The sequence below is a fragment of the Sus scrofa genome, chromosome 7 (genome assembly GCF_000003025.6).
Source record: "Sus scrofa isolate TJ Tabasco breed Duroc chromosome 7, Sscrofa11.1, whole genome shotgun sequence".
Classification (NCBI taxonomy): Eukaryota; Metazoa; Chordata; class Mammalia; order Artiodactyla; family Suidae; genus Sus; species Sus scrofa.
Genome location: NC_010449.5, coordinates 75,029,438 through 75,051,186, shown reverse-complemented (window position 1 = coordinate 75,051,186; position 21,749 = coordinate 75,029,438). Strand labels below are relative to the sequence as shown.

Below are 21,749 nucleotides of genomic sequence, written 5' to 3'. Positions count from 1 at the left end.
CGGGCTACGAGTTGAATCAGAGCCGTAGCTGCCAGCCTACACCACAGCCACAGCAACGCCAGATCTGAGCTGCATCTTCGACTTACACCACAGCTCATAGCAACGCAGGATCCTTAACTCACTGAGTGAGGCCAGGGATTGAACCTGCGTCCTCATGGATGCTAGTCAGATTCATTTCTGCTGAGCCATGACAGCAACTCCTGCTTTGCTTTGCTTTGCTTTTTGAAGATTTCAAGAGTTTTTGAGCTCTAATACATACAGGGGACCAGGATAAAAGGAACAAATGTGAAGCAAGTTACAAAGTTGTTAGAAACCTTAAGCTCTCACATTTTCTCCAGAGTTCAATAAAAAGAGATATTGTTGAGTTCTGGTTCAACCTTTCTGGAAATGAATTTAATAAAATGTATCAACCGCCTTAAACATGCTCAATCCTGTTTACACAATAATTCTCACTTGGGGGGTTATCTTAAGGAAGTAGTGGAAAATGAGCGTAAAGGTTTATGTGCTTGAACAAGGATATTTATCACAGTTCTGTTTAGAATAGCAAAACTTTGGGAAGACTTAAATTAACAGGAATGAGAAATAAATCATGTTCTTTGTTCATTTTTGCTAAAAACATAATACAGCTATTGGAGTTTGCTCCACAAATTCAAGCAATAAGTTACATCTTGCAAATTGTTGCATTTAAATTTATAAGTAGCAAACAGTAGCTCTGTGCTGGGCCCTGTTCTAGGTCCTGGGTTGTAGGTGTAATCAAGATATATAAGATCTTATCTTTTTTTTTTTTTTTTTTTTGTCTTTTTAGGGCTGAGCCTGCAGCATATGGAAGTTCCCAGGCTAGTGGTCACATCAGAGCTGCAGCTACAACCACGCCAGATCCAAGCCGAGTCTGCAACCTACACCACAACTCACGGCAATGCTGGATCCTTACTTAACCCACTGAGTGAGGCCAGGGATCAAAGCCGAGTCCTCAGGTATGCTAGTCTGATTCGTTACCACTGCGCCACAATGGGAACTCCCGATAAGGTCTCATCTTTTAAGGAGCATGCCTTTTAGAGCAAAGAGACAGAATTCAATAAATGGACATGCTGATGTTAAACAGTAAGTGCTAGGTAGGCTATGAAATAAAACAGGGCAAGGTGCCAAAGGGACTGGAGGCAGTAAGCTGATCAGACTGATGGACAGGGAAGAGCTCTATGGGGAGGTGACGTTTGAGTTGAGACCTGAATGTCATGGGATCAGCCATTCACCCGGGCGAAGAGTGTTCCTCCAGGAGTTCCCTTGGTGGCGCAGTGGTTAACGAATCTGAGTAGAAACCATGAGGTTGCGGGTTTGATCCCTGGCCTTGCTCAATGGGTTAAGGATCTGGCGTTGCTGTGAGCTGTGGTGTAGGTCACAAACGTGGCTCGGATCCCGTGTTGCTGTGGTTCTGGCGTAGGCCGGCGGCTACAGCTCCGATTCGACCCCTGGCCTGGGAACCTCCATATGCCGTGGGACCGCCCCAAGAAAAGGCAAAAAGACAAAAAATAAAAATAAAAAAAAGAGTGTTCCTCCAGAAGGAAGAGCAGATTTCAGTCTTAGGTAGAAGGTTGGTGAATTAGAGAAGCAGAAGGACTGCGGGGCTGAGGCAGCAGGGCCAGGGGCACATGTGGAGTTGAGGTTGGAGAGGTCTGCAAGGTCAGGGTAGGACTTTGGACTGTTCCCAAGGCACTGGGAAAGCACTGGAAGTGTAGCCATAACCTAAGCTGCTCCATCTTCAGCAGCAGAGTTTAACATTTACATGCTATCTTCCTTTTCTACTGATCCTGGCAAGTCTTAAGAGATAATTAGATAATGACTAGTTGACTAAGAGACAATTAATCTTGCTTGCTTAAGAATTCCAGGGACTGGCCTTAAGGAGGTGGGAGCAGACCAGTCCTGGAGTGGGGGATTAATTGTGCATAAAACCATCAAAATGACACTGGCCAGACCACCACAACACCAATTTTGAGATGGTTATTGGAGCTGACTGTGCTGTTCAGCATGTAGCCCCCCACCTGTACACCCCTGAAACTCCCCTTTAAAACCTTGGTCCCCTAACTGGCACCTTGGAGATAGTTTTAGGACACTAGTCCACCATCTTCCCAGGTTGCCAGCATCCTGAATAAAGCAGGCTTTCCCATCCCATCAACACTTGTCTCTCGAGTACTGGCTTTTCAAGGAGCAACCAGCTGAACTTGGGTTTGGTGAAGGTTTGAAGCCGGAGAGTACCAGAATTTAGAGTTAAACGACAAGGACCTACTGTATAACACAGGGAATTATTCTCAATAATCTATAATGGAAAAGAATCTGAAATATGTAAAAATATAAATACATATATCTGAATCGCTTGATATGTACTTGAAAATATGACAACATTGTAAACTAACTATATTTCAATTTAAAAAATGGTTAATAGAATTTAGAAAGCTCACTGGCTGTAAAGAACCTGGATTATTCAGGAATGAGTAGAAACATGCCAGGAGCCTATGGCAGTTCTGTAGGGAGAGAGAGCACAGTGACAGTGCCACGTGCAAAAAAAAATTGACAGATTTAGAGGTACTCTGAATGTAGAACTGGTAAGAATTGCTGATGGATTGAATATTGGAGGAGAGGAAAGGGAGGGATCAAGGGTGACTTGTAGGGTTTTGGTGGGGACAACTGGGTCATTATAGTGACAATGAGATGGGAAAAACCAAGGGAAGAAGAATTTGGGATGGAATTAAGAACTCTGAGGGGCCACTTTCCATTTGAGATAAAATACAGACTGTGGAGTCAGACTGCCCAGGTTCTATTTCCAGTCTAGACTGCTAAATGATTTTGGACAGGTCACCTAACTCCTTGTCTCAGTTTCATCATCTATAGCTGGGGCATTAAAACACAGCCTACTTTAAGAGGCTGTGGTGAAAATGACAGGTGTTATTATATATAAATAGATTAGCACCAATTTTTTCTTCATTACGCAATTATTTACTGAGCATTTCTAGGTACTAAATTCTGAGCCTAAAGCAGAGACCAAATTAGACAAAAAGCACCACTCTTGTGGAGTTTATAGTCCAGATGGGGGAAGGGGAGACGCAATAAATAAATGCATTATCAAAATATTTAGTACGTTGGGAGCTCCCATTGCGGCTCAGCAGAAACGAATCTGATTAGCATCCATGAGGGTTCGATCCCTGGCCTTGCTCAGTGGGTTAAGGATCTGGCGTTGTCGTGAGCTGTGGTATAGGTCGCAAACGCGGCTCAGATCCCGTGTTGCTGTGGCTCTGGCATAGGCCGGTGGCTACAGCTCCGATTCGACCCCTAGACTGGGAACCTCCATATGCCGCGGGAGCGGCCCTAGAAAAGGCAAAAGGACAAAAAAAAAAAAAAATAGGATGGCCTCAAAGGCCCCATGAAGACAGTAATATTTGAGGAAAGACCTCAAAGGAGGGGAGGGTGCCAGCCACATGGGTATCGGGAGAAGAGTATGCTGGGCAGGGGAAAGGCTGGTGAGTCCAAAGGCTGAGGCTTTGAGAAACAACCAGAAGGGTGAAGCAGCCATGGGTGTTATTCTGTGAGAGGTGAGGAGCCACTGGGGGGTGTGAGCAGACTGGTGACATGATCTGACTGACATTTAAAAACATCCCTCTGACTGCCAAATTGAGACTAGACAGGGCAGGGCAACGGCTGGTGAGGGAAGGGGGCGGCTTGGACTGGTATGGGGCAGCACTGGTAGAGAGAATTTGGTAATTAACAAATAATACAAAGAATTCAATATATAGAACATCAGATGGTAACATGTACTACAAAGAAAAATAATGAGCACGGGGGACAGGAAACATGGAAAGTGTTGCAATTTTTTTTTTTTTTTTTTTTTTTTTGGCTGTGCCCACAGCTTGAGGAAGTTCCCAGGCCAGGAATCAAACCACGCCACAGCCATAATTAGAGCCACGGCAGGGAACCAGATCATTAACCTGCTGAGCCACCAGGGAACTCCAGGTGTTGCAATTTTAAAATGAGATAGTAAGAGTTCCCGCTGTGACTCAGCAAGTTAAGGACCTGATGTTGTCTCTGTGAGGATGCAGGTTCGATCCCAATCCTCCATCAATGGGCTAAGGATCTAGAGTTGCTGCAAAGCTGCAGCTTAGTTCGCTGATGCAGCTCTGACTCCACCCCTAGCCCAGGAACTTCCATATACCACAGGTGCAGCGGTAAAAAGGTTTAAAAGAAAAAATTAAAAAAATAGAGAAGACCATAAGATGGGGGCACTCAAGGAAGAACTGAAGGAGAAAAAGAAGTGAGCCATGGGGCCATGCAGGGAAGAACTCTCAGGAAGAGCACAGCCCTGAGGAGCACCTGGAGCAGGAGTGTACCTCGTACTGTCCAGGTGGGAAGGGGCCAGCCAGCTGGAAGGTTTGAGCCAGGAAGGGAGGGATGATCTGAGGGGGGGGGCGGAGTCACAGAGCACTGCAAGGACTTTGACTTTGGTGGAGGCCAGTGAATGTTTTTGAGCAGAGAAGTGACACCATTTGGTCCATGTACTCGTTCTGGCTGCTGTATGAAGAACAGGGTACCAAAGCACAGGAGTGGAAAGTGGGGAAATGATTAGGAAGTGGGTAAAACAGTCCAGCTGAGAGATGACGGCAGCTCTGGTGGTGGTAGCTGCTGAGATGACAAGGAGTGGTCAGATTCTGGACACCTATGGATGAGAGAGAGACCCAGCAAGATTTGCTGACAGATGAAACGTGGGATGCGAGAGAAAGAAAGGAGACAAGGATGACTCTAAGAGTTTGGGCCCAAGAAACTGGAAAGATGCAGGTACCATTTGTTGAGGTAAGGGAGTCTGCAGGAGAGTATATGCTGGGGGTTAGAAGCTTGACCTTGGACGTGTTACACTTGTGGTGTCTATGAGACATCCAACAGAGATACCGAGAAGGCAGTAAATGTACAAGTTTGAGGCTCACGGAAAACACACAATTTTGGGAGGTTAGCAATGCTCACTTTGGCAGAGCATGGCTGGATGAGAGAGAGCCTGGGGTGGAAGCCCGAGTCACCCCAACACTCCAAGTCTGAGCAGAGGCAGAGGCACCAGCTGAGGAGACTGAGAAGGGCAGCCAGAGACCTGGGAGGGCCAGCGGGTGACCTGGAAGCCTAGTCTCTTGTCTAGTCTCTAAACATGATGTTTTCAAAGAATATTTAATGCTGTAGGAGAATGCTCACCAGTGGCTATGTGGAGGGAAGAGCGGCATATGAGACACACATCATTAATAGTTACTTTCTGTACATGGTGGGGTTGAAGATAATTGTTATTTTCTGCCTTACAAATTTCTATATTTTCTTAACACTGAACACATACTACTTTTTTTTTTGTCTTTTTGTCTTTTTAGGGCCGCACCTGCACAATATGGAGGTTCCCAGGCTAGGGGTCTAATCGGAGATGCAGCTGCCACCCTATACCACAGCCACAGCAACATCAGATCCGAGCCACATCTGTGACCTACACCACAGCTCAGGGCAACGCTGGAATCCTTAACCCACTGAGAGAGGCCAGGGATCGAACCTGCAACCTCATGGCTCCTAGTCGGATTGTTTCCGTTGCACCATGATGGGAACTCCAACACATATTTCTTTTGTAAAAATTCTCAGACAAGAGTATTTGAAGATAAATATGGGAATGTGGCTTTTGCTCAGAGAGAACTCCAGACTATTTCTATCTCAGATGTGTGCCCATCTGGGTCCTGCTGTCCCACAGGGCATGCCATAGAGAGGGCAGTCCCATCCAGCTCAGGGAGCTTGCAAAGGGCTTTGGTTAGCAGCCCTGGGGTGGGGGGAGACTGGTCAGGCAAGCACTGGAGGCCGTCCCGATGCCCAGCAGCCCCGCCTCAGCAGCTGCTGAGTGGTAACATCGCTGAACTGCCAGCCATGCTTCTTAGAACCAGGAGTGTTGGAAACGCCAAATGCATCCCCAGGACAAGCCATGGGGCACACTCCTTGGTCTGGCATAGACTGACAGATGGACAGAAGAACAGCTTCATTAAAAAACAGTTTATTAGCATCCGTGCACGTGGGATTGGCTCCTCCCCAGGTGCCCCGGTCTCCCCACCTGCGTCCGGGGGGAGCTGCTCTGCAGTGGGCCCCTGTCTTAAGGCAGAGTCCTTGCTCATCTGACTCCAGTCCCGTTGGTCCTGGTGGAGGGCTAAGCCTCACCTCGAGATGCCATAGGGATGGTCTCTCCTGAGCGACTGTTGCCTCTGGCATCTGAGAAGACCCCACCTCCAGCGGCTGGGGCCACATCCACCTGGATGACACCATGCACCTGGGAGAGCTGTGGGCTGTCCAAGCTGGCGATGAGCTGGCGGGGGCCTGGTCTCACAGGCACAAACGTCTGGCGCAGTGTCACTGTCTCGTTGCCCCCAATGTCCCTGTGGGAAGAGATAGGGTCAGGGGCCTGGGGTCACTGGGGGTGTACTAAGGGCTGATAGGGCAGCCAGGAAAGAAGGAGCAGAAGGTGGAGCCCTTCAGGCATTTCTGGGCTCAGGTGGAATCTCCACACCCACGACCTGTCAACCTACCAACCAACTAGGACAAGGCTGCCTCTGCAACGCCAGATCAGTGGCCACCTACCCAGCTGCTGAAGCTGGAAGTCTCCTCAGCCTCCAGCACTTCTCCCCCTCTGCTCCCACAAACATCTGGACAAAGACTGCGGCACTGCGGCCCCTCCTCTCCATCACCAATAATCCTGCCCCAACCAGATCATCTCAGTCTCCTGTAAGGTTTCTGAGAATGAGGAAACTTTTTTTTTTTTTTTTTTGCTTTTTAGGGCCACACCCTCAGCATATGGAGGTTCCCAGGCTAGGGGTCGAATCGGAGCTGCAGCTGCTGGTCTATACCACAGCCACAGCAACATGGGATCCAAGCTGCATCTTCGACCTACACCACAGCTCACGGCAACACCAGATCCTTAACCCACTGAGCGAGGCCAGGGCTCGAACCCGAATCCTTGTGGATCCTAGTCGAGTTGGTTAACTGCTGAGCCACAAAGGGAACCCCAAGGACAAAGAAATTTTAAAATGGGACTTTGCAGCTCAACATGGTATTGCCAAATACTTTCAGGTTTGCCAAGGAAGAAAGTGGAAGAAAGTTAATTATTCTCTGCTATGGTCATCTTTCAGAAGGATGTTATCTCAAAAAAAAAAAAAAAAAAAAAAAAAAAAAAAAAAGGTAAAGTCCTTCCCAAGAATGACAATTAGTATGGTCAAACTGACATATACTCCGTGTGTGTACATCAGCACATGTTTCTCACTCTCTCACTCAACACACACACACACCAGTGTATTTTCTCCCTTTCCATGGACCTCTGAAAATCTAGTCCCAGACTACCCCTCTGGGAATCACAAATTCACCAACCTTCTAACTGGCCTCCTTGCCTCCCATCTCATCTCACATTCTACTCTCCAACCACTCAGAGGTGAACGGAGCCCTTCAAGGCCTTGGCCTCCGTGGTGCTTATGAGATAGATGAAACTGCAGCTCCCTAACCTGACACACAGGCTCACTCTGACTCACCCTGCATGGCCTCCTCATCTTCCACAATTTCTCCTGCCCAGCAGCCCCACCGGGCTCCTTCTCTCCCTTGAACCACCTCTGTTTTCATACTTTGCCCTGGGCTGCCTCCAGGCTTACACTGCCTCCTCGGTGAGGGCTCCCTGGAGCACCTCCTGCCCTCAGAGTCAGTCTCACCCTTCTCTGAGCTCTTCCAGCCATCTGTGTGTGTGCCTATGCACTGCTGTGATTGCATTTCTGTTACACCTACTCATACCTGTTAGCCTCAGTCCTTTCCTGACTCTGCCCTAAGCCCTTACCTCTGGCTGCTTGCTCAACCTGAGTCTGCCTTGGGGATCACCTCTGCAGCCAGACTCTGTCCAAACACCACAGTCCTCCAAGGGAATGAACCAACACCCCAGTATTGAGAATGAGTTCTCCTTGGGGTGAAACACTTAGCTTGGAGCCTGTTTCAAGGCTCCCTGGACTCCTCTGTACTCCTTCTACCACTGTTAACTGTATGGCTTCAGACAAGTTATTGATCATTCCTGATCTTTTTTTTTTTGTCTTTTTAGGACCACACCCGCAGCATATGAAAGTTCCTGGGCTAGGGGTTGAATCAGAGCTATAACTGCCGGCCTACACCACAGCCACAGCAACACGGGATCCAAGCCATGTCTGCGAACAACACCACAGCTCAGAGCAATGCCGGTTCCTTAACCAGTGATCGAGGCCAGGGATCGAACCCGTGTCCTCATGGATACTAACTGGGTTTGTTATGGCTGAGCCACTATGGGAACTCCCATGATCCTCACTTTCTGGTGTAACATGGAAGCAGAGGTAAAATGAGGGGTGGGATCAAATGGTCTTTGTGTTTTTAATTGTGCCCACTTTTCCATAGATACAAGGTTAAAGGTTGTTTAGGTTCAGATAAGCCTTCAATAGTCTATTTCACCCATACTCTAATTGAACTGTACTATTTCAGAGCCTGGCTTTTTTTTTTTTTTTTTTTTTTTTTTTTTTTGATAGACAAGAAATAGATTTACTGGAGTTCCCATTGTGACTCTGTGGCAATGAACTCAACTAATATCCATGAGGACATGGGTTTGATCCTTGACCTTGCTCAATGGGTTAAGCATCCAGTGTTGCCGTGAGCTGTGGTGTAGGCTTGGATCTGGCATTGTTGTGGTTGTGGCTGTGGCCGGTGGCTGCAGCTCCAATTTGACCCCTAGCCTGGGAACTTCCATATGCCACATGCGTGGTCCTAAAAAGACCAAAAAAAAGGGAAAAAAAGAAATAGGTTTTTTGTTTTTTGTTTGTTTGTTTTTGCGTTTTAGGACCGTACCTGCAGCATATGGAAGTTCCCAGGCTAGGGGTCTAATCAGAGCTACATCTGCTGGCCTAAGCCACAGCCACAGAAACTCAGGATCCGAGCTGCATCTGTGACCTATACCATGGTTCACGGCAATGCTGGATCCTTAACCCACTGAGCAAGGCCAGGTATCGAACCCACATCCTCATGGTTCCTAGTTGGGTTCGTTACTGCTGAGCCATGATGGGAACTCCTGAAATAGATTTATTAAGATAGGACTTTGTGAGGGAGGCAAGCGGGCAGGCGAGGAAGCTCTGCCCAGGGCCTAGCCTTTACCTATAACATTATTTCCAAGAGAGGCTGCCCTCCTGGTTCCAGCTAGGGATATCAAGATCTCTCTCTACCCTGGGCTTAGGTGTCCGGCGAGACTTTTGTTGCACCCCAGTTGGCAAATATATGCCAAGCGCATCAGCTGCTAATGCTGGAATGTGCCTGTGAGGGAGGGTCATAAAACCAGCTCCCTAACAAGGACACCAGAAAACTTAAACATCCACATTAGCATTATCCTCCAATTATGTACTTGCTCAACTACACTGAACATTTTAAAAAACTCCTCTCAGATTTTCCTTCACAGCCATTTAAAACCACACACACATCATGTGCACCTGGTTGGGTGCACATGCGCACTCAGACGAGTCACGGTCCCTCCTTTAGAGCCAAGCTTCATTTCTGATTGAAAAAGGCATCATTACCCACCTTGATCACTTACCTTATTAATTAGTCTTAGTTCTAAGTGACTTGAGGCTGTTTCCCCAAAGTCAAATCCACCCCTTTGGAAGGTCACCCAGGGACATTCTAGAGAATATGATTCAGGTTCTGGGGGGAATTCCCGAGAAGGGTTTGGAGAGACTTCCAGCCTCTCCTGGGGACTGCTTTGGTGGTGACAATGGCCATCTGGAAGAGTAGGTTCTGGAATGTTTATTAGGGCTGGGTGGAACACCTTATGCTATAATGGGGTTCCATACCTCAGCCTTTGATGTGCAGACGAGAGCAAAGGAACGCCCATCTTGGAATCTAATATATCCAAACCAGCAGCCAGGGAACTTCCCCCTCAGGGCGCTCCGCTGTCCTGGAGGCCCAGCCTGGGCTCACTGCAGCTGAGGCGCCACAGAATGCCCGGGGAGGACCTGCTTTGGGAAGCCATCATCCAACCCTTTCACTTGTGGGAAGACTTGGGGGGGGCCTTAAGTGGGGGGAGACTCACACAAGCCACAGCTGAAGAGAGAGGCTGGGGCTCCCCTGCTCAGTGCACTGATCCTGTTCTTACTCCCCACCGGCATAAGAAGATCTGGTGGGGCTGCTGAGCAGAGTCCACCTTTGGGTGTCCCTCAGGACAGGGGCCCCTCCCTCTGCATCTGCGGGTGAGAGACACCAGCAGGCAAGCTGTATCGGAGGCCCAAGCTCCACTCTCTAAGCTGCCAGAGATCCTTGTAAGGGGACACAAGGAGAACCCTCCTTTGTGACACATCTCATCGTCCCGGGAGCCAGGCTGTGGCAAAGGGCAGGGCAGCAACCTTCTCAGCTCTGGCCTGTCAGCGAAAGTGGAGGCCACCCCTGGTAGGGCCTGCTGTGTGTGGGAAGAGGGAAGAGCAGGGTGGCAGGGGCCCTCCAGCTTCCCTATCCAGCTCCCTCCGGTGCTCTTTGTCAAATGAGGGAAATGCCTGCCCCTGTCCCCAGAAAGCTGATCTTAAAGGTCAGCCTCTGGCCTTCTCTGCTTTCCTCTGTGCTGATCTTGCATGTGTGGGTTCGTGTCAGAGATGACAGCACAGGCCCAGGAACACGGCTGCAGGCATTCTGGGCGCGGAGCCTTGCCTGGCTGGGATCAGGCCCGGGCAGCCTGGTTGAAGGCCCTAGTCTCAGGGTCATCTCCTCCGGAACTGCTGTGCGTCCCTCACAGCCCCGCCACAGCCACAAGCTTGAGAGCCGGTGCGTGGTACGCACCGCGGCAGTTGGGCAGTTCGGCGCCTGCGCCTTTGGAGCTGTGAGCCCCGGAGAGGCGTGGCCGCCAGCTGCCCATCTTGTATGGACAGTGGGGTGGGGGGCTACCACTGACACTGCCGAGCGCCACACTCAGTGCTCTATGTGCACGTTTCCTCTGACTCTCAGACCAGGTATTATTGTTATCCCCACTTTACAGGTAAGAAAACTGAGGTGTAGAGGAAATCAGTCACTTGCCCCAGGGCACATGGCGGGTGAGTGATGGAGCCCGGACTTGAAGCTAATCATATGATGACCTCTAATGTACTTTAAAGAGTTTTTATGGTCTCTAAATGAGGTAATATTCCTGCAAGCGCCTGCTCAATTCCTGAGGGCTAGGAGATGGTAGTGATGAGTTGCTAGTGATTCCTAGGGGAGGTTTTAGTTCCCAAAGAGCTTGTAAGGCAGGTAGGGCAGGGACACAGCACAGCGCTGCCCGCAGAAGGACTTCTCAGCACTGGCTGGCCCTGACAAACCTTGGCGATCCAGAGAGAAAGCAAAGCTGGGACCTGAGGCAGCCTGGGAGGCAGGCAAGGGCAGTGCCAGGGGCAGGAAGAAGGGCTGGACTCACCCAACGTTGAGGATCTTGGGTCTCTGCAGCCCGGAGCCCTCCAGCCGGAAGACGACGTTGGTGAGGGTGACAGGCAGGGGGTTCTTGAAGACGATCTGTACTTCGCACTCCTGGCCAACCACAGCTGCTCCCAATAACTGAGAGAAAAAGAAGTCCCCTTTCATCAGAGATGTTGGCCAAACTCATGGGACCAGACACTCCACCAGCAAGGAAAAGCTCCTTAGAATCAAGACCTGCCTGACCCTGGGAGTTCCCATTGTGGCTCGGGGGGTTAAGAACCCAACTAGTATCCATGAGGATACAGGTTTGATTCCTGCCTTGTTCAGTGGATTAAAGGATCCAGTGTTGCCGCAAGCTACAGCCTAGGTCACAGATGTGGCTCAGATCTGGCGATGCTGTGGCTGTGGCATAGGCCGGTGGCTATGGCTCCAATTCAGTCCCCAGCCTGGGAAGCTCCATATGCTGAGGGTGTGGCCCTTAAAAACAAAAAAAAGACCCCCAAGCCCACATTTCTGCCCCCTAGAGAGGGCTCCCCCAAAGCCAGAGGGGAAACTCCAACTCACTCCCCAATTGAAGCCAGCACACCATCAGGGATATGAGATCTGACTGCAAAGGAGGAAACCAAAGCCCAAGGGCCCAGAGCCAGCTCCTGACCTCCTGCCGCTGCTCGTCATGCCTGGTGCCCCCTCCCCCTGCCCTCTGGTCCCCCCCAGCCCCAGCCAGCTGCTCTACCGTGAGGGAGAGGTCCGGGGTGCGCAGACGGAAGGTGTGCTGCTTGGCCAGCACCTGCCCGTTCTCCTTGACGTGGCCCGAGACGTTGAGCAGCATGGCCCCCTGGTCCACGAGGTGGGGCTGGTACTCCTTGTAGGCCACGGGCATAGTCACCCGCTCCGCTGGGGGGAAGAGGCATGGCGTCACCAAGGCCTGCTTCCTCAGACCCAGCCTCCTGGGTCTCCATGCCCCCAGCCCCGGGGTGCCCAGCCGTCAAGGGGCTAGGGCAGGAGCACTTACAGGCCCCTGGCTCCAGCACTACTTCCTTCTTGCTCTCCTTAAAGACGGACCCAGTGACACCAGTGTAGAAGGTAACGGAGAGGTAGAGGTGCAGCTTCACAGTGCGACGGCTGCCACCTCGGTTGGTCAGCACCACACAGACCGTCAGGTCCTGCCCCATCACTGCGTCCTGCGCCTCCACCTGCACGGCCACATCCTCAGCCGAGTCCCGGGTGGCGTACACATTGGGTTTGCTGCCATGGGCAGCTGCTGTCTCCACTGCTTTCCTCTCTGCTTCGGAGCCTGGGGATTGAGGGTCAAGGGCGAGGTTACAGCTGGTAGGTGAGCGCTCGGCAGGAACACTTGGCATGGCCAGAGCTGGCCGGGGGGTGGGGTGGGGCTTGTACCTTCCGGGTGCTTATAGATGTGGGTGACATCTTCTCGCATATGGGAGCCGATGGCCTTGGTGACAATGAGCGTGCCAATGGCCTTCTCCTCCACGTACACGATCTTGAAGCTGCCATCGTTCTGCCGCTGCCAGTAAACCTTGTCACTGTTCACCTGTTGGGGCAGTACAGTGGTGTGGGGGGGCGGTGAGCCAGGAATGAGTGGGCCTGACCCCAGCTGCCTCCCCCTGATCCTCGGAACTGCAGGGAGGACTAGATGCAAAGGGTGGATGGATGCTTCCTGGCAGAGCCAGACTGGGTCTTTCCACGCTGAGCCAGACAAGGCTGGACAGCAGGGAAGAAGCTGGTTTGGGAGGCTCCTTACACTGCATCTGACAGTAATAATAATAATCCCTCATGCGTGTTCGCTGACTTTACAATTTACAAAGCAGTTTCATCCCCATTATTTCTTTTGATCCTGAGCACAGGAAGCACGGCAGCCATTATTATTCCCCTTTTACTGTTGGGGAAACTAAGGGTAGTTTAGGGTGAGTGACTTGCCCGAGGTGGCCAGCTGTAAGGTCAGGACCAGAGAACCCAGGACCGACGCTGGTGCCCTGGTCTCCCCAGGCTGTCCAAGAAGTCACCTGGAGCATCACCCTCACCTCAGCAAAAATGAATGGCGTGTCGTATTTCATGTAGACCAGGCCATTCTTGATGGACTCCACGGAGCAGGGGCCACAGCAGAAGATGCCTGGGGGAGTGAAGGCAGGTCGGAGGTGAGACCCAAGGAGGCTGATGGGGACCCCCAGGTCCTGGGCCCGTCACCAGGGGTCAGCCCCCACCCAGTCCAATTCAGGCAGGGCAAATGGAGGAGAGCTCGGTTCTGTTTGGTCCCATCATCCGGTGGGGGATGAGGGGCAGAGACAACCGTGGGGACAAGCCTGCCTTGGTCACCAAACCACTGGCACACTTCCTGCACTGGCTGAAGCTGGGTGTCAGCCATCTGTGAAGTCAAGACCACCCCCTGCCCCCGCCCATCACCATCCTGCATCAAGACAAATCCAGAGCCCAGGGTGGCTCTGCTTGCCAGCTGGGAGAGCAATGACATCCTGGTCACCATTCCAGAAAGATCCAGAACAATCCCTAAGCTCTACGGCCCACTGTGTTCTCTCTGTGGGGAGGTAGGAAGGGAGTTGGTGGGGAATAGAGTCTGTCCTCATCGGGTCAGGAGGTTTTCTGGAGGTGAGGGGCTGACACGGAGGAGGGGGCACAGCAGGAAGTGAGGGCCATCAATCAGGAAAGCATCTTAGAAAATACCTTGCACCGTGGTCTCCTTTTACAGATGGGGAAACAGGTTCAGCAAGGCAAAGCAGATGCCAGGATTTCATAAGACAGTGGACATAGAGAGACCGGAAAGAGCTAATATTTACTGAGTAGCTACAATATTTACTGAGTCGTTCCAGCCATGCTGCTAGTCTAATATGACTTCCTATTTGAGTCTTCCAACTACCCTATATGGTATATCTCATCTCCACATCACAAATAAGAACACCGAAGCCCAAAGGTGCAAGGAAATGGCCTAAAATGACATATCTAAGAAGTGATCAAGCTGGAATCCACTCTGGGTCTGGCTGGCCTCTGAGCCCCTGACTGCTGCCCAGCCCACCACCTCCCAGAGTGGGGACCGGAACTCAGATCTCTGATGACCGCTGCCAGGCTGTTGCAGCATCGCAGGCATCACTGGGTTGCACAACTCAGGGGCCACTGTTCACAGAGAAGATTGAGAGGGAGAGAAGGAGACCACAGGAGGAATGTAGGCTAGGGGATGGCTACCTGACCCAGGGTGAGGAAGAGCGAGGTGTGTGTGGGGGGGAGGCAGCAGGAAGGGCAGGTGTGGCTGCCTGGGGCCAGAGTGTTAAGGTAGGAAGTGGGTGAGGGACCCATTTGAGAACAGAGGGTATGGGAAGTCTAATTTTTTTTTTTTGGTCTTTTTGCCTTTTCTAGGGCCACTCCCGCAGCATATGGGGGTTCCCAGGCTAGGGGTCTAATCGGAGCTGAAGCTGCCGGCCTACACCAGAGCCACAGCAATGCAGGATTTGAGCCTCATCTGCGACCTCACCACAGCTCATGGCAATGCTGGATCCTTAACTCATTGAGCAAGGCCAGGGATCAAACCCGCAACCTCATGGTTCGTACTCGAATTCGTTAACCACTGAGCCACAACGGGAACTCCCGGGAAGTCTAATTTTTACAGAAACTAAAGGGACTAGTAGGTTATGTCATTAGTGATTATCTTTTAGGCTGGACTGCGTTATACAAGCTGTTTTCTCCTTTGAACCGACATGACCCTGATTTTTTTCCATACTGTACCTCATGGCGAGCAGTGGAAAAGCGAGAATATGTGTCAAAAAGAGCGAGTCAGGAGCTGGGTCTGCTCTGCTGCTGACCTAATGCTCCAGTCCTAGAGAAAATCCCAAACCCAGCTGATTTGTGACATCACCAGGGAAACTTAAAAATGCAGATTCCTAGCGTTGGTTCTCAGGATGTCTGATGTATCAGGTCTGGGGTAGGACTCAGAATTTTCTCAAAACAAAACAGAAACCTCCTGAAAGAAATTGGGGAACTTTTATGTTATACAATTCTATATCCCCCCCAGGCAGGTTTCACTTATAATAATGACTTTTTAAGCTTAAAAAAAAGTATATATAGAAGTTCCTGTTGTGGCTCAGCAGAAACAAACCCGACTAGTATCAACGAGGATGCGGGTTCAATCCCTGGCCTTGCTCCGTGGGTTAAAGGATCTGGCATTGCCCTGATTGTGGTGTAGGTTGCAGACACAGCTCAGATCCCAAGTTGCTGTGGCTGTGGTGCAGGTCAGCAGCTACAGCTCCCATTCAACCCCTAGCCTGAGAACTTCCATATACTGTGGGTGAGGCCCTAGGGGGTAAAAAAAAAAGAGCCAAAAAAAAATGTACACATAAACAAAAAGGTCCTGCAATGAATTATCTCCAGGACATGTAAGTAACAAAGCAAGTGGGAAGAATGGATTTGAGGGACCCTCTCACTGAATTCTCTCGAGTCTTTGGACTTCTGAACCATCTGAGAATATTAATGATCATACATAAATAAAATGTAGGCAGCTAGTTATGCAGATGAAAATATATGAAGGGCCACCTGGTGATTGCTCTGCTGAGCCCTGTCTGAAGAACTGTGGGGTCAAGGGACCTGGCTCAAAGTCCCCATCCAGGACACCAGACTTTGTTACCCAGGCTGGGGAGAGAGGGAGGGCCCCCAGGTGGGGTCCAGGCAGGGCCCCGTCTCACCACTGCTGGTCTCCTGGGGTGTGGCATCCACAACCTGCCACCCGTTGAAGCCTGAGGGCAGATCCGGCCTCTTCATCCAGCAGTCATTCCACACGTGGAAGTTCCTGGATGGATGTGGACAGAGGGCTCCATGAGCAGCCCCCCCAACTCCCAGGGCCTCCACATCATCCCTGGGCATCCAGGCTTTGGGCCACTGGTCCTCAGCAGGGATGGGCAGCCCAGCCCTAACCCCACCCTCACCAAACAGAGTCGTGGTTCAGGTGCTCAAGTGGCTTCATGTTCTCATCAAAGTAGATGTCCATGGTGAGGGATGTGTCCGTGTCATGTGCAGAGTTGAAGTTGGTGACAGTGCGGGTGGCCAGGCCCAGGCAGCGCAGCACTGTGGGGAAGGCCAGGGTTGGGGTTCAGGGCCTGGGGCCAGGTCAGGGGTGAGAGGGTAGTCAGGCATTGGGTCAGGAATAGCAGGGGGCCAAGGACAACTGGGGTTGCCAAGCTGGGTCAGGGGTCACTAGGACCAGGAAGTCTTTGGGTCAGGGAGTACTGGAAGTTAGGGGATGCCTGGCCACCTGCCTGCCCTTGTCCCTGCCTGTCCCTTTTCCCTCCTCTCCTCTAGGCCTCTCTTGGTTGTTAACACTAATTAATGATAATTAAGGCCAACCTACCATCCACCCCCGCCTGGCCTGCCCCCTCTGCAGCCACAACTGGGCTGGGCTCCTGAAGGTGGAGCCTGCTTCCCTCCCTCCTTCCTGGAGCCCAGGCCGCTCCTGTCCCATCCCTCCACTACCTGTGGTGGTCACACCGGCAAAGACCCAGCACTGGCCATAGGGGACAGAATAGCCGGTGCGGAGATAGCTGAGTAGGATCTCCACGCTGCCCACCCACGCTGATGGGTTGGTGCCACGGGAGTAATCGCCAGACCAGTTCCCAATCAGGACCCCATTGTCATCCAAGGAGTTCACCTGCCGGGGACAGGATGGGGTGGGGCAGAGTTGGAGGAGAGGCTCATGACCTGCCTGCCCTGTGGCCACCAGCCCAGCCCCTGACCCTGCAGCCATCCCTCAGCCCTAAAGGTTTCAGGATCCCAGGGCAGCCGGAGCCCTGCCCTCCCCTCCCAGAGCCCTCTGCCCCTCCCCCCACCCTAGTCTGACACAGGAATGTGAATCCTGGGTGTGCCAAGTTTTGGGTTTGGCCCTACATTCCACAAGAGCTGGGACTGGAGCCAGGAAGGGGACGGTGGGGGGCAGGCAAGGGAGGCAAGAGGACTGAGACCCTGCCCACAGTATCCTTTGCAAGGGCAGGGACAGGGTTGGGGTCCTCCAAGAATCAGAAAGGGTAGGAATGGGGGAGGAGGGGTAGGGGAGGCAGCAGGCAGACACACAGTAGGGATCAGAGACACGAGGGTGCTCACCATGGCAGAGATGACCCGGGAGACACTGACTGGGTCCCCTCGGCCCGCATATGGCATGCCCCGCCGGTCCAGGATGTACAGGCAGGCATCCAGCACTCCGTGGTCAAACTGGAGGGAGGAAGGACAGAGGTGATGCCTAGGCCAGCACCTGCTCCCCCACCCCGCTCCACCTGCCTCTAGTGCCTCCGAGTGCACCAGGCCCTGGCCAGCCATACCTGGCCGTAGTTCCATGTCCGCTCGCCAATCTGTGCTTCAGTCCCATAGTAAATTCTCCCGGACTCGTTAAGCACGTACTCCTGCCGCCAATCCTCGTGGTCCACATACACGATGTCCTCTGTGTCCCCAAAACATACATTCCTGGTCCCCTCCAGCCCTCTCCCTGGGTCCCACCTGCCCCTGGGCTGATTCTGCAGGGCTCATGATCACAGAGGAAGAGCAAGGACACCTCCAGCCTGATGACACTGCTCCCAGAAAGGATGGAGCCAGTGTGATAGAGATGGTGGGAGAAGGGTGGCTGTAACCAGGGCTCTTCCCCAGGAGAGGTGAGGCTCTGTGACCCTGGGTAGGTCACCTCTCTACACTGGATCTGGGTCCCCTCAGCTGGACAATGGAGGCTGGCGTCTCCTAGGGCCAGGCACCCAGGCACGCAGGCAGATCCCGGGAAAGGAAACCCTGACTTGCCCACCCCTCCTGTCCACGCCTTGCTCCTAACTCCAGCAGGCTCACCTGGGCACCAGGGATTGAAGAGGATGTAGATTTCATTGCGGGGGTTAAAGGGCAACTGGAACTCGCCAGCTTCCGAGCGTGTGCGGACCGTGAACTGAAACTTGCCGATGATAGCGTTGGGGGAGGTGTGGACCCGCAGATTCAGATTCTGCCCACTGGACTTGGTCACCTGGGCCTTCCAGCCTCCACTGCCCCCCTTGCCCACTGGGATGATGATGTGTGTGCCCTTGCCCACTTCAGGGTTGTTTCCTGGAGGGAGGGAAGCCCCGATAAGCTGGTGCAGCCTCCCTGAAGAGGGGGGAATGGAGACTTGGACTTCTCCCAGCCCCACCCAGGATGTGTATGAGCCACCGTGTGTGTCCCTGAATTGGGCCATTGCCCAGATCAGTCTGAGAGTAGCTCTGTCCCCACCCGATGCTGGCTCACGTGTCAGGGCAGAGCTCTAGTCCAACATCCCAAACCTGTTCCCCTGACACTGAACTCAGAGATGGTAGATGAGACCAGAAAAAGGTCACCCTCTGCCTGCCTGTCTGTCCCAGGACCTGGGCTGAAGGATCAGAACCACTCTAGCTGGGTCCTATGAGCTCCTGTCCCACATGAAAGAGCAGTTCACATCCTGAAGGTCATCCCCATCCGCCCTCTGGGGCTGCAGCTTCCAGAGCCCAGGGCATCCCTGCTGGAGGTGGTGGGGGTACCTGGGAAATTAGAGACTCGGGTGGGCAAGGTTAAGCTCTAATCAAAGGATATGAGGAGTCGCCCGCCCCCGGCAGCAGTATAATCACCAGCCTAGGCAGTCATTGGTTACTGAGCACTGCAGTGAGGAAGGCACCTGCCCTGGGCCATGGGGGCAGAGAGATAGAGGGACAGAGTTGGACAGAGAGCGGAGCCACACCCTGGGGAAGAAGGGGCAGATCCAGAAAGAAAGATACATTAAGGCAGCCACACTGAAGGAGGTGCACCCAAAGAGAAAATATTTTGAGACAGATGCCCTGAGAGGCTTGAGGAGGATGAGCTTTGGAAAACAGGGACATCAAGACCCCCCCCCGAGGCACCCCAGGGGACACACAAGTATGTCCCTAGAGCCTAGAGATGCCTCTTTCACCCTGATACCTGGGCCAGGGAGCCCTGTTAGCTAGCCCCTTCCCCCACCCTGCCCTGCCTAGGGCCTTCGCCCCTCCCACTGCAGGCCCCACTGACCAATGAGCAGCTCCAGGGCGACATAATCAGAGGATTCGTAGGGCCGAGACAGGAGGAGGACCATGTAGAAAGGCTGACCACGGCGGATAATCAGCTCATCGTACTCAAACTCATCTGTATGGTGCTCTCGGCGGTTCTGATCCGAGCGGGAACTCAGCAGATCCACACCCTTCACCACCAGCATGCCCTCTGCGAGGCCAGGGATCCATGTCAGTGAAACCCCAGGGGGAGTCCAGGCCCCCATCATTAGCCTCTGGGCCCCCCAGAGATGCCAGAATGACTCTCAGACAGGTTCTCAGGCAATGTGACAGGCAGGCCTCACCTCGGATGGTGCCATCTCCAGCTGCGTTCACGCCGCTGCCCCGGGAACCAGGCCGACGGGAGTCTGAGCCCCGGGAGTCGGGTCTTCGACTCCCAGAGCCGGACCCTCGATCCCTGGAGCCAGCCCCTCGGTCTCCACGAGGTCCCCAGTCATCATCTGTATTCCTGCATGAGCAGCAGCCACAGCAGCGAGCCCAGAAGGAACGGCCATCTCGGCGAGAACGTCTGTCTGGCTCTGGCTCCGGCTCCGGAGAAGGTGTGGTGGGGGGCTGCCAGGGGTTCCCACCCCAGCGGCCCACGTCTGAACGAGCACCATCTGTTGTGCCTGTGTGCAAGAGGCAAGGCGGCTCTCATCACCCATTCAGACTAGGATGCCCTAGTCAGCTCACCCAGAAATCCTCCATCCAGCTGATTCCATCCCAGCTGGATGCACCAAGATGATCTGACCTTGATCCAGAGATTCCCTCAGACCCTTCCAGAAACCTTCCTCAGACTCCCTTTAAACTCATCTAGAGAAGCTTCACACATTACAGAGAAGAGTCTTCCCCTTCTTCCCCTCACATAGGCATCCACCAAACCAGATGCCCATCAAGAAACTTGCTCAAGGATCCATCCCAGGAAATGAGTGGACACGTCACAGTCTCAAAATCCAGCAGCAAGGACCATCCGGGCACCTCCCTCTATCCATCGGGTCCTCAGTCTAGAGATACAGGGCTGACCACCTCAAGGACCGTTTCTTAGCAGAGATCCCCCACCCAGGATTCCTTGCAGAAGACAAGCGAGGGACATTCGTGACTTGGGGTCCTGGCATTCCCCAGGTCGGGTCAAACACCCCTGCGGAGCAGCTGGGAGGCGCCGGTGCGAGATGCCAAGAGACGGGCTCTCGGGGGAAGGAGCTTAGGAGTTCGGGGAGCCCCGATGGGACCGATAGGCTGGGACCGGACCTCGGCGCATCCCCCGCCAAGACTCAACACCGCCGTGCCAGTGCCCGTCGGAGCCGCTCACCTGATGGAGGCGTTGGCGACGGCATCTCTGAGTCCCGCGGCCGGGATGGAACAGGACGGGACTGATGGGACAGGACAGACGCTGCCGCAGCAAGGGAAGGTGTGGGATTGAGGGGCGGGCCGGCAAGTGGTTTATGAGAAGGGGAGGGCGGGGCCAAGCTTCTGGGAAGTAGGGGAAGCGGGGTTGCTCCATGCCCCCTTGCGGGAGGGGGCCAGCCTCCGGGGGCTGCGTCTGCAGGGCTGGGGAATGAAGCTTTGCCCCGCCCTCTCTCCCCTTTCGAGGAACCCAGAACCTACTTGATGCGGGGTGCGGCCGGACTAGAGAGGGGGCGGCGTCTGTCAGGTCTTAGTTGGAACACCTTGATGAGGGCAGGGCTGTGAGGGACCCCACACCAGGGGAGCGCGAGTCAGGCTGCGCGAGTCAGGCTGGGCGAGTCAGCAACCCCTTCTCCTGGGAGGAGAAGCTCTGAGGGCAAAGAGGCAGGGAGCCCCTTCCACCCACACCCCGCCGGGCAGACCCTCTTTGTTCCCCAAGCTCAGGCTCCTGCCTCTGTCTCTTAGGTCCCAGCTGCCAGGCTCACCCCTGTGAAACTGCCCATGGGCCTGGCTCTGGGACTCATCCTGCCCTGAGAGGCCCCTGGATCCCAAACTGGTGACATCAGCAGACAGGCCCTCAGACTGGCTCCACCAGCCACCCCTTGACCTGCCAGCTCTACACCCCTTGACCTGCCAGCTCTACCAGGTCCCATGATCCCACCAACCATCTGCTCCTCGTTCTCCCTCTAGCTACTCCACAACCCCCACCCCCTGTTTCCTGTGCCCCTCCAAGTTTGAGATTAGGAGGTTCAGAGCAGGAGCAATCTCTTGGTTTTTCACCCCTTTTGCCCCCACTCCCGCATCCTGGGGGGTCTGGAGACTTAGGCCTTTGCT

At 53.1% G+C, this 21,749-nt stretch overlaps 1 protein-coding gene across 1 annotated transcript; it reads right to left on the bottom strand.

Annotated features, from left to right (window-relative positions):
- Positions 6,030-21,064, bottom strand: TGM1 (transglutaminase 1). The gene is made up of 15 exons (XM_021099206.1): positions 20,821-21,064; positions 19,817-20,140; positions 19,495-19,683; positions 18,298-18,546; positions 17,787-17,905; positions 17,572-17,679; positions 16,948-17,122; positions 16,404-16,542; positions 16,164-16,267; positions 13,503-13,591; positions 12,859-13,012; positions 12,473-12,754; positions 12,194-12,354; positions 11,462-11,598; positions 6,030-6,422 (listed from the first exon to the last, which is right to left on the bottom strand). The coding sequence occupies exons 1-15, from the start codon at positions 20,843-20,845 to the stop codon at positions 6,197-6,199; spliced, it is 2,481 nt and encodes an 826-aa protein (XP_020954865.1). The 5' UTR covers positions 20,846-21,064; the 3' UTR covers positions 6,030-6,196.

Coding starts and splice junctions, on each gene's coding strand:
- TGM1 (XM_021099206.1), bottom strand. CDS start 20,845: ATGCCGTCGCCAACGCCTCCATCAG. Junction 18,547..19,494: donor CGCCCTGGAGCTGCTCATTG/GTCAGTGGGGCC, acceptor CCCTCCCTCCAG/GAAACAACCCTGAAGTGGGC. Junction 11,599..12,193: donor CCCCGGACCTCTCCCTCACG/GTAGAGCAGCTG, acceptor TTTTTCTCTCAG/TTATTGGGAGCAGCTGTGGT.